The 12,983-nt window shown below is 41.6% G+C and overlaps 1 protein-coding gene across 2 annotated transcripts in view; it reads right to left on the bottom strand.

Moving 5' to 3' along the window:
• GAREM1 (GRB2 associated regulator of MAPK1 subtype 1) overlaps positions 1-12,592 on the bottom strand; it is a 196,546-nt gene extending 183,954 nt beyond the window's left edge. For both annotated transcript variants that reach the window (XM_026496161.4, XM_026496162.4), the window contains exon 1: positions 12,010-12,592. In XM_026496161.4, the coding sequence (XP_026351946.2) occupies positions 12,010-12,130 (121 nt within the window). In that variant the 5' untranslated portion in view covers positions 12,131-12,592. The remainder of the gene's footprint in view (positions 1-12,009) is intronic.
• Between the last annotated feature and the right edge of the window lie 391 nt (positions 12,593-12,983).

Genomic DNA, 12,983 nt, shown 5'->3' with positions numbered 1-12,983 from the left:
GCGATACTGGGAATAGAAGGCCCACTTTCCCCTGTATTTCTTCCAAAAAGATTTAATTTTGATCTTTGCATGTGCGATTAAGAGAATCAGTAACAGTGCTATCAAAGATGTTTTGGGAGAAGAAATAAAAGATATGAGATAGAAATCACAGACTTCTATAGAAACAATGAGCAAATTAATGACTTAAGTATGTGGAGGTTTAGTGAAGTATAATTCAGAGGCTAATAATTTAGAAACAAATTGAACACCAATCAATAGAAGAGGAGTATTTCCACACTGTGGAATATTATGCAGCTATGAAAAAGGAATGAATCTGTTTCACACCCAGTATTTCAGAAAAATTCCCATGAGTGATATAAGCAAAAGGCAAAAATATATATATAATATAATCCCATGTTATTAAGCAATGACACATTTCTCTAACAGTATGTGCCTTTGTATGTGTATCTAATGTCGACGTGGGATTATGTGAGTATGGTGAAAAGAAGGCTATATACTGGATTATTAAAGTGGGTGGTGGGTAGGCAGGGTTGGGTTGGAGGAATAGGGGTTGATGTGAAGGGAGAAACCAAAACCAAACCAAACCAAACCAAAACCTAAAATGCCTTGTTCATGTAAAATTATAAGTGTGTGTGTGTGTGTGTGTGTCTGTGTGTCTGTGTGTGTCTGTGTGTGAATAGAGGATACATGAGAAGGACAGTCACCAAAAGGTTGATGGTAGTTATCTCAAGGTAGTAGAAGCTCAGATAATCTTTAGTTTTTAAATATTTTTATGTATTCAAATTCTTCATTATGAATGTTAATCATCAAGGGAAATGAACTTTTGTTTCATTGTGACAATTTTAAAACTAGATATTTATACTTAGTCCATATATTTCCCTCCTTCTCTTCTCTCTGGTCTCCACTTATTAGCATAAAACTCCTATAGAATTTATTGCACCGTATTCTTTTTTTTTTTTAAGATTTTATTTATTTATTTGAGAGAAAGCACAGGCGGCCAGGGGGTGGGGGGAGAGGTAGAGGGAGAAGCACGCTCCCCGCAGAGCAGGGAGCCTGATGGGGGACTCAATCCCAGGACCCTGGGATCATAACCTGAGCCGAAGGCAGACGCTTAACCAACTGAGTGAGTAAGAGTGAGGGGGAAGGGGAGAGGAGGGAGAGTGAGAAAGAGACTAGGGGGAGGGGCAAAAACAATTCATAAACTACCTGGTCTACTGTAAAGTTAATTTGAGGCTTCTTTAGCAGTAAAACATAATCTTAACATCATCTCGAACTTCACTTTTAGCAACTGTCACCTCAACCCACAGATAAATAAAACTATTCAGAGTCTTCCGTGCCAAGCTGGTAAAGGGACACGCATTTTATTCCCCATCAATCAATGCCTATACATAGAGAATTAAATTGGGCTTTTCTCCTTATCTGTGGTTCCCTTCTTCTTAGACATCACACTGAAGCTGACACTGACACAGATATTCAACAGAAGAAATGAAATGACATTCAAGCCATCACATTTGCTTTTCTCCCTGGTGTCTGGAAGTTGTCTGTGAATCTCTATTATTTATTCTCTTACATCAGCACTCAGGTTCTAAGCTTCAACAGGCTCTCACGTTGCTGTGGTTCACCTTTTGTGATAGAATAGAAAATGCCAACTGTCCCAAATATAGTAAATTTGTCAACTTATTCTTAGTCCTGAAAACCAAATAGTGATGAACCTTATTGGTCCGCTTAGTTTCACACAACGCACAGGAATTTATCAACAACAAAGTATCTGTGGGGTCCTCTCCATGACTTGAATTCATGTTATGAATACACAGCATGGTTTTACCAAGACTTTCATGAGATTATTTTATTTTATACAATGGAAGAGGATTCCTTCTTTCAGAGGACTGGCCAAAATCCAACAAGGAACATAACACTTAAAACCAATATCCAGGTTGATAAAGAAAAGTACAGCTTTGAAAAACTCTGTCAAAAAATGGAACAAAGGGCTCATAAAATTCACAAAAGAAATATGACAAAATTATTGGTGATATTCTACTAGTAATCAAAGAAACACAAATTACAAAAAGTGCCAATTTTTAAATTATCTGAATTGGCAAAGACTAAGAAATATCTATGATATTCAATGATGTACAAAGTGGTAAGCCTACCTATTCACTGCTAATGGTACAAACGTTCCTGGGTACAATTTAGCAACACATATCAACAATCTAAAAATAATAAAGTCTGAATAATTATCCCATTTCCAGGAACCCCAAATAATGAAATGATATAAAACTGGCCAATTCAGTTACAAAGATATCCTTGAAAACACAATACTCAAAACAACCAAATGTCTAACAACTGAAAAATGGTCAGGTAAATAATGGTTTATTGCTAATAACAGAATCCCATTCAGTCATAACAATTTTATTTTTAAGGGATACTAATAATGAAGGAAAATGCTCACTATCTGATGTGAAATAAAAAATGCAGTTTTTATACGGTTTGCTCTGACTTTTTTTCCCCTACTTTTATAGTCTCCATTTACATGCCATGCCTGCATAACAGGAAAATGTTAATAATGGTTACATAACAAGTTATATAACTTCTGGAATTAAAACTGATACTCATTTTTGTCATTTTTTTGGTCTATATTTTCCAAATTCTCAATAATAATGGTATCTAGAGGAAAACGGTAAATATCTTTTTAAAACACAACCACCAAGCCTCTCTGGCAAAAGGAATAAAGCAGGGGAAAAAAGCACCTTTGAACAATTGGACAACTATTCCCATTGTGTACATCAGATCAGAGAGAAAATTGGAAAAGTATGCAAGTCAAAAAAGAATGTGAGGAGTGTCTTATAACAATAATTTTTTACAATTACACAACTTTTCATGGCTTACTTATAAAGTACTTTCGCGTCTAATAGAGGGCCTTTCAATGGAACTGCTTTAAGGTTTTATCTAGCGCTCAAGGAGGAAAAGAGAAAAGCTGGAGCAAGAGGTTCCAACTGTCTGAGCTGAAGAAAAACCTGTACAAGAAGATGTTAAGGAATTCGGGCTAAACACACAGCTATTTTGCTAAGGTTCTGTGTAGGAAAAAAAGGTGAAGAAAAAGCATCTAATCACAAATCTAAATGGCAAAGACTGCTAAACAGCTCCCAATATCCAATGTTCCCCTCTCCTATAGTAAGAACCCGTGGGTATTGTGTCCAGTCAAACTCCAGTTCCTTACTTTCCTGCCTATAGAGGAGTAAGTCTTGACCAATGAGATGCAAGTGAAGGGCTGTGTTAGGACCGCTGGTAAGGCATACCCTTGTACTCTTCCTGCTGCATGAGATGCAGACACGATGGCTAGAGCTCCAGCAGCCATGAAGGACCATGAAGTGAAAACCACCTCCTAAGGATGAAAAGCAGAAAGACAAGAGGAGCCTGGGTCCTTCACTCTGGATCTGCCATATCTATCCTGGAATATATGCCTTCAGACTCCTGTTATTTGAGAAGAAAGAAATCTCCATGTTGTATAAATCACTATCTTTTTTCCTGTTATACACTACTAAAAAGTAACCTTAACTGATGTACCTGGCCATGATGAGCTTGTGAAAATTTCTTCTGATCCTGTCTATTTTCAGTGGCTCTCCATTTCTCCCAAAAGATGGGACCAAAATAAACGGGGGGGGGGGGGGGGGGGTGCAGCAGAATATCTATATAAAGCCTCATGTTACTTACTTATGTTTCAGTAGGTAATCTGTATCTTCTAGAGCTCTCTCTCTTTAGACACAACTAATTAAACTGTTTTTGACTTGGGTCTGGGGCTTGACTGATTTCATGGGTCAGTGTGGTTCAAGGTAAAAATGGATCTTGCATTATTTCAGCTGTTAACCTAAAACAGACTAAAATTGAAGATCTCGAGCATAAGCTTTTTGAGGACCAGCAATGACAATGGAATGGATGCTAGTTCCTTGATTCCAACCATGCTTTGCTCGAAGGTTGCTGACAAAGAGAGAGGCAATTCCAAGTGAGTATCAATCATGTGTACAACACGTGCACAGATGGATATGAGGCACTGCATTAACCCATTTTTGAATGCATGACACAGTTATATCCGGTGCTTCCTAATTACCTACAAGGTAACAGAATATTAAAATAGAAAAGTAAACATTGAACCCTTTTTGGTTACTTTTAGATATTTGAATCTAGTTCCCTGCCACAAGGAAAACATGGTCAATGTGAACTAATTATCCGAACTAATTATCAAGAGCAAATCTTCATTTCTAACATCATAAACTCTGGTATTAAGAAGACTGTCATATCTGAGAAAGAAAATGTCTGACCAAGGAAGTTTTCCTCTACTGAGTGGAGAAAAGCAACAGAACATAACTTACTTTAAATCTTAAAGTACTGTTCATATTCCCTCCTAAACTGTAAGCAGGCCTAATCGTAGTAACTTACTGAAGATGTTAAATATTAACCTAAATAACAAATATCTTCGTAACTATAAGACTTCACATTGCATTTTAAATTCAATAACTTGGTATTTATTAAACAACCATTAAGCCATCAAAGCCCAAGTGGTATTTAAATACTTCAAACTAGGTTTAAGGATTAGCAGAATCAATTAAAATGACTTGCCCTTTAATTACAAAGTAATTCATCCACAAAACTGGAAAAAGGCTTGGGAACATTGTTTTTTCCTTCTTTTACCACCATGTAATACTCCCACAAGGGCATAAAAGGAAACTCATTGTCTGGGATTAAGACACTAAGGTTTCAAGTCAATCTTGGGGCTATTCTAGGAAGATGACAACTGTACCAAATTAGCAGTTGTAGTTTTGTAACACTATTTAAACCAAGTGGCTTACTTTGCTTAGAAGTAAAATCCCTGATACCCTGAGAAGATGAAACACTGGAGAGTTAAATGGTTAGCTGACTACCCAATCAGTCCTATTCTTTATTATACAGTAAGAGTTGACTAATTCCAAAGACTGATGGTATTCTAATCCATACAAGATTAAAAAGTCAACAACACAGCTACATGTAATATGTAAAGGAGGCATCTTAATTTCAGAACAAAAGAACTAGCGAGGGAGCAAAGAATCTAAAAACGAGTTGTAATTTCCAGAAATCATTTATTTAAAATATTAATAACTAATGATCCTAAGAATCATTATTTCATCATGATGGTCCACCACCAAGTCTTTATTTTCCTTACTGCTAATTTTAGGACCTACCATCTTCGTTCCAATTTACATATTTACGAATATGTCTATCACTGTTAAAACAAAAGTGAAATTCTATTTCAAACATGCAGAGGTCATAGATGCTTTAGTAATATACACATTTTGGACCTGAAAATTTTTAATTCGGAGATTTGCTCATTCATATATTAACTGCTTATGAACTATCTCTTATATGCCAGGCATTGTGCTAGGAGCTGGGGAATAGCAAAAATAATTGTAGATACCTTGAACCTGAAATTCAAGTAAACATTTTTGTGCCAATAAGGAGTAGGGGTGGGGGCTGAGGGGTGGGGGAGCATCTTCTTGTGGAAATGTCTTCTAAATGGTTTAAATCCCATGAGATTTAAAATATTTTAACAGGTATTTTCCATTTTGTCAAATATGACAAAACAATACATAAACCAGCAATAAAAGTTATTTTTCAAGTTACCTATAATAGCTGGTGTTCTTAAGATTGATAGCCCTGCTGAAGACCAGAGGGAGTTCATGAGTCTTCCCAGAACTGCAGCTCAGTAAGTAAAAAGACAGATACCTCAGGAATCTCAAAAATAAACGAGTTTACAAGCTGGCCCACTAGGACTTGCTAATTCAATAAGGCAGCCAAAGGAGCAAAAGAGACTCAAATACGCTCTTTAAACTATGATACAGTCGATCACAATGGTCAAACCAGTTTTCCTTTTACAGACGACTGAGTGTCTTAAGGCTTTCCAAACAGCCATCTTACTTGACAAGCAAGAGTGCTGAAGGAGCTATGTCTAAATCTTGTCTTGTGGGTCTGAATGCTTACCACTGCCCATTGTCGTCCAAAACATCCCTTCCTATTCTTTTTTCATTAACTTGTTCGCATAGCCCATTAGAATAGGGTGTAACTACAGAAAAGTGAAAGAATATAGTATATAAAAAAATGCTGAAGAGGCTTTATCACCCACTTGGTATACAACATTATACAAGGCACTCCTTTCCTGCTAAGTTATATAAGTGCTCAGAAAATCATCATCAACCCACTAAAAGTAGCGGTGAGTATCTACTAGAAAAAGATTAAAGTGTCTTGAAAGCATTTGGTCAGATTTACATGTGATGCTGGATTAAGTTAAAAGTTTCTTTCCTAACTTCCTGCCCTGGTCTCTCCCAAACCCAATCTTGGGTTAGTTAGTTCATAACACTTTCTCTCTGATAGACCTTAATGCCAACTTTTTATAACCTGTGGATTACCAGATCTGGAATACTCAGAAGGAAATAGCCTAAGATACTCAGAGCACTTCCCTCAGTATCTTTAGCTGTACAAAAGTCCTAAAGTATTATTCAGTGCACTTCTTTTACACTCTGAAGCCTCCCCCCTCAACTGGTCTACACCTCCACTACTCCAATCTTATGTATGTGTGCTGTTTTGCAATACACATGTATTTCACATATATTACTGCATTTAAGTCTCATGGTAAGCAGACACACAAGAACGCAGGCTGCATGAGGACAGAGATTCCTGATTTGTTCAGTTTTATTGTCCCCATACTTATTACAGGGCTTGACACATGCTTACTAAATATCAGCTGATTGAATAAACAAATTAACCAGTAACGATGAGATACATGGACCAGTATAACATACATCTTTTTCTGCATGAGATTTCTACAAATCAAAGGGGTTAAGAGACCTGACCAAGATCACGTAACTATGAAATGGCAGCCCATGAACCTGAGGGGAAAGGTTTCTAGGCTCCAAATTCAGCATCCTTTCAACTACTGTGTCTCCCACCCGGGGTGTATGTGCCCTCTTACGATACAGAATGCCAGGGGAAATGAAGCCACGGAGAAGCAGATCTTCTGGGAATAAGATGGACACTAAGTTAATTTAGAAAAAAATCACACACACACACACACACACACACACACACACACACATCAATCATGGGTTTTTGAGAACTTACTGTCAAAAATAAAACACAGATCTACAAACACCTTTGACATCTGCAAACAGCCACATGGAGCCTCGCTGTGTTCAGAGTGCCTGTGTCTCTGTTCCTTCAGCCTTCTAGGCACCTGCATGCTAGTTTGGGAAGCGCTTCCACACAAAGCAAGGGCCAAGCTCCCACAGTGCCAACACACCTGGGGCTGAGCACCAGCTGATTCCTCTGCACAGCTGGAAAAGAGAGGCTGCTGCTGACCCATCATTGCAGCTGCCTCCCAACTCCTACCATCTTATTCTCCCTCCCAGTCATTCCACGGGCTTCGTACACCTCTTCCTTTCAGCAAACAGGGCCATGAACTCATCTTTCATTGATGGAGGCCAGCATTCTTCGATGTACAGGGGTACATGTCTGATGCAAAGCCAATACTTCCCATCATAGCTGTAAGAGAGTCAATTTCCAGAACTCCAGCTTCCCCCCCCCCAAAAAAAATTTATTTGCCTGGGATCTTGGCTATGATGGGGGGCTGTCCACCCCATGATGAATGGAAGCTGTCCTCCACTACCTTCCCCTTACAAAGACCCTTCACCCACTTTACAGAAACAATGCATCTTTAGATCTTTCTAAGCAGCATTACCCCGGGGTGTAAAGACCTCAGGGTGACTAACAAAGAAACAAATAAAAACATGAATGCATGTAAAGGAGTAAGTCTATAGCGACTGGGTTGCACTGCCTTTTCTAAGTCAGGTAATTCCCAATTCTTCATTCCAAACAACCAGAAATATTCAAATACAAAGAGCCCTAAGGTCAAAAGACATATAAAATACCAGGTTTCAATTTACATGTATTTTTGTTACAGAAAGTATGATAGAGTGACCAATACAGCACTTTCAAGCGTAAAAATATATTGGGATAGAATTGTGTAGGGGAAGGAAAGTGAAAATATGAATTTAAGGAGGAAAAAAAGGTGTAAAGATTTTAACTGTTTAAGAACTTACTCACTCATGCATTTTTTTAAAAAAATGATACTGGGAATCGATGATAGACCTACTAAAGTATTTTTAATGATACAACAATTTAAAAGGTCAAGATTTATAATATGCTGAAAAATGACATTCTGTGCAACTATTTAAACTTAAGATGAAAAGTTTCAGCAATCAGCTTAAAAATGTGCCTAGGGTACAGGCTTCTACAGGATGTTTTAGGAGCGACAGGAACAAAAAAAGTGGAAGAGCACTGCTACAGACTAACCATTGGAGACTTTCCGAAACGAAATAACTGAAGAGACAAAGAATGAACCATTTCCCACCTACCTAGCTGTGAGTTAGGATGGGCTGGAGATGGGGCGGGAATTAGCATTTGCTCCACCCTCTTCTTGGTCATCAACACATCTGTTGAACTTGGTTCTACAGCCAACAGTGCCTAAACTGATGACCAGGTTAAATATCTAATGTCAGCTGCATCGTGGATGGGGTTAGCTCTTGGCTGATGAGCTTAGATCTCACTCCCTAAGGAGAATTGCTTCTTCTTGAGTACTTTTGTGTTTTCCAAAAAAATTCATGAGGCAAAACCATGAAGGCTCACTATTTTGTATTTCTCTTATCATACAATGACACATTTCACCACTGGGGTTGCAATACTGAATGTGTCTATCTGACTGGCATTTCAGGCGTAACATGCATTGTGCAAGGAACTGGAGAGTTCTTTACTGTGCAGTTAATATTTTAAGTATGGCAAATGTACTGAGGAGTAATCTCAACAGGCACATCCACGTACGTAAGCCCTCAGATACCATGTTTTTCCTTCTTTTTCTGATTTCGTACTCTCTTCTTCCCCACTGCCCCTTACGTCTTGTCAGCCACTCCTTTGGGAAGCAGAAAGTAGTCTAAATATGATGGATGAGGCCAGCACTTAATTCGGTGTCTACACTGTTTGAAAAATATTGACTTTCCGGTCCTCAAGCTCTCAGAGAGACAGTGGGGCTATTTAGAGTAGACATTAGACCTACTTTAAACCTACTCCCATTTAGTATGAGGAGGTAAAGTTTGAGATAAAAGGTCTTTCTTTAGAGTCAGAAAGTTAGCTGAAAATCCCACTCCACACATTTACCAAATATGTCACTCAATTTCGCTGAATCTCAGGTTCCCAAAGTCCTTAAAATGGGGTGCTGAGGATTTGAGACAATATGCATCAAGCACCTAGAAACGTACAGCACACAGTAGGCATTCAACAATCAACAGTTATGAAGTCAGATGTTTAATGTTTTTTAATGACTGCTTAAAATTAGTCAATAGTTCTCTCTTGACATCATGTCAGCTAGTGGCATGTTTTTCAGTTTCTAGTCTCTTTTAAAATAAGTGATTTGGAAAATGACTACCTTTCATGTCTAAGTATGGGGTGTGTGTGTGTAAAATGTACCTGCAGTACTAAAACTGGCAAAAAGACACAGAATGAGGACTACACAAAACTTGAGGTTTCACCTACAGCTTTTATAAATATGGTGATGTGTCCCGAATACGTCCTCAGCATTGCTGTGAAATGTGATTAAAAATAAGCATGGAATCAATGATCGACTCTTTGAAAGGCTTTCCAAATTTAATTGGTAAGTTAACACTTCCCCTCAATGGATTAGCAAAGGTTTTTGTTTTTGCTTTTTATTAAGGATACTTAACATTGTAAGGCTGTAGGGAGAGTGGTACTCCTACAATTCTCACGGTAGTCAAAATGAATATCACCTTTAGACTCTGAAGCAATTTGACAATATATACAAAGGACTCAAAAAGGATTCACATACTTATTTAGAAAGGCAGGAATGTATACCAACCCAAACAAACAGATTTATGGGTAAGGGTCTTCATTACATCACAACTTGTAATAGTGAAAAACAAAGCAGCTGATGTCTACTGTAGGGAAATAGATTATACAGTAGAGTCATCCTCTGGAATAGTATGCAGCTATTAAAAACAAAAAAAATTAAATAAGATGGGATTGTTAAGTGAAAGAAACAAGATATAAAGCAGTATTTGGCTATGATTCCAAATTTGTGTGTGCCACTGTTGATTCTCAAGGGGTAATAGGAGAAAATTTACAATCAAGAATTGGAATTACACAGTGATCAAAACCCATTCCACAGCTTGAAAGGACACAGTGTTAAGACTTTCTACCCACATCCTAATTTTAAAAAGAAGTGTGGGATGAGTACACTGCTGATTCAGACCCTTCTTATGAATGACAGGGATAGGAAAGCAGATAATAAAGTTAAAAGTTCTATCTGCAACTGACATTCAGCCTCTTTAAACTTTCAATTAAATGAAGCTTTTGGGTGACTTTTATACCATATGCATCAATGCTTTCTGCAGTGTGCAGTGATGAGAGAAGGTCAGAAAAGGTGAGGACTCGAAACCTTCCAAAATATACAATTTTGCACAGCGGAAGAGGAAATGAAACACTGTGAATACGAATACACACACACAAACATACACATACACAAACACAGACTGAGACCTGCAAGTACACAGTTAAAGCACAGAACACTTCCCCACCCCCACTGCAAGCAGAAATGCCTCCACACACCACCTGTCCTTCCTGGGTTCATCTGCACTTCATTACTAGTTTGAAAACTCCTAGTTTATTCCCACCACTACCAAGACCAACCAAACAAGGCTAGAAAGCATGGCCAAGATTGCTTTCGTGAACTTTCTTGCATTTATTTCTCACATCGGTCCTTCAAAATGTCTAATCTAACCCCAAGATAAGAAACAGAATAAAAATGCCTTTGGACATTCATACATCTCATGTTACACACTTTTGTACTCCAGAAAAGGAGTAACCCAAATCCATGTGACTTGAGATGACATCTTTCTACTGAGTGCTCTTCTTTCTGACTTGGCCTGTGTGACCACAGTTCTATCTGCTTGCCTGCCAGCCTGGGCCCAACTGCTTCTAAGCAGCCCCATGGCAGGGGGGGAAACAGTCTGAAATTACATGAAGCCCAAATCAACTGAAGTTATTGTGAAAACACAAGGCAAAACACACCTAAGTTGCCACCTTACGTGTTACAATTCACACTGAAAGGGGTCTACTTGCTTGACAGTATGCACTTGTTTGCAGATGTCACACTGCAGAGCAAACAGCTGGGGGATGTTTGGTTGGTTTCTGGTGGTCAGTTTCAGGAAATACAAGCATTTCTTAGTTCTGAGCTCAGGTTCCAAATCAATATAGGTTTTGGAGACGTAAATTTTTTCCAGGCTCCAAATGTGCTAAGCTAATAATTAACCTTAAGCATACCATCACTTCTGCTAAAAACATTTTCTACACTCAGCCCCAAATTACTTTCAGTTCGGTTAAACAAAACAGACAAGCTGTAATAAAAGGTCTCTGAGAAATGTGATCCCTTTCATTGGTCACCCAGGAGCTTTTCCTCTTAAATCTGCTCCTTCTTGGTGGGGGGGGGGGGGGGGGTTAGGAGAGCATCCAAAATAAAGATGCCACCCAAAGCACAATGATTTTGTAAGAAAGTTGCCTAAGATAACTCTTCAGGGTTTCCCAGGTTGAGTAATTCTTGCAGGCGGGTGGGGAGGGACAGCTCGCCTCCAAAATTACTATCTGCAGAGGTTTCCCCAATGTTGATTTTTTTTTAAGGCGTCCTTTTTAATTACACTGCAAGGGCTCTGATTTTCACATCTCTAGCTGCTGCTGGGGGTAGCTGAGAGCAACGCGCCAGGGCTGCGGCAGCCGCTCCGGCCAACTCCAGCGCCGAGAGGGTGGGGGCGGGCAGCCCACTCCCCACCCGGTCCCTCCCTCCCCAGCACACGCGCGCACACCCGCGCCGAGACTGCGGTCCGCGCGGGTCTGCCCTGAGCCGGCGGCCGGGCCGGGACTCACCGCTGTCCAGCCGCGCGATCTGGGGCAGCCGGTAAGTGCTGACCAGCAGGTCGAGCGGAACGGCCACCGAGCTCCACTTCACATCCTTGAGGCTGCAGCCCAGCGAGGGCGCCGGGTCCATCTTCCCCGCCTCCTCCTGCCCCGCGCTCCCGCCGCCGCCGCCGGCACCACCCGCGCCTCGGCGGCCGCGACTGCTCGCGCTCGCGATCTGGGGCGCGCGGGAGGCGCCGGGCACTCCGGCCGCGGGCAGCCCGGGGGCACGGCGCCTGAGGCGGCCGGGAGGGAGGGGGCCCGCGCCCGGCTCAGCTACCAGTGCGGGGCATGTTCAGGGCGCCCCGCGTGCCCTCAAGCCTGGAGAGGACTCGCAGCAGCCCCGCGGCTGCGGGCGGCGGCGGCCGGGGTGGCTGCGGCGGCTCCCGCTCCGCCTCCTTCTCTGGCCCCGGGTCTGCAGCTGCGGCGGCGGCCCGCTCGCCTCCTCCTCCTCTTACCCCTCCTTCCCTCCGCCTCGAGCGTGTGAGGAGGAGCCCCGGGTCTGAGAAACGCCATAGCAGCGCTCCCAGCACTGACCAACAAGGTGCGAGCAACGCCTGCGCAGCTCGGGGAGACACCGCCTCCGCCTCCGCCTCCCCGGCGCCGCCCGCTCCGCCTCCCGCTTGGCCTCCGCCTCCCGCGGCCCGGCGGGCTCGGCTGGGCGTCAGCCTCCCGGCTGCGGCCGCGGATGCTGGCGGCTCGGCGCGCTCTGCAAGCTTTAGCTCTCGCTCCCCCGTCCGACCGCTCCGGCGCCCTGCAGTCTCCCGGGCGTCACTGCGCGCCCAGACTCCTTCCCAGCCCAGGGCCTTTCCCGGAGCCCAGCGGGAGCGGAGCGAGCTCGGCAATCTTTCTCTAGTCGTGGCGTCGGCCACTCTCCCTTGCTACTCCCCACCCGGCCGATGGAGTTGCTAATACGGGCCACAAAAGAGATGTCTTTGGTGTTC

This window comes from Ursus arctos, unplaced genomic scaffold (assembly GCF_023065955.2).
Source record: "Ursus arctos isolate Adak ecotype North America unplaced genomic scaffold, UrsArc2.0 scaffold_17, whole genome shotgun sequence".
In the NCBI taxonomy this organism is placed as follows: domain Eukaryota; kingdom Metazoa; phylum Chordata; class Mammalia; order Carnivora; family Ursidae; genus Ursus; species Ursus arctos.
The sequence above is the reverse complement of the archived record's forward strand: the minus strand, read 5'-3'. Positions and strand labels throughout refer to the sequence as shown.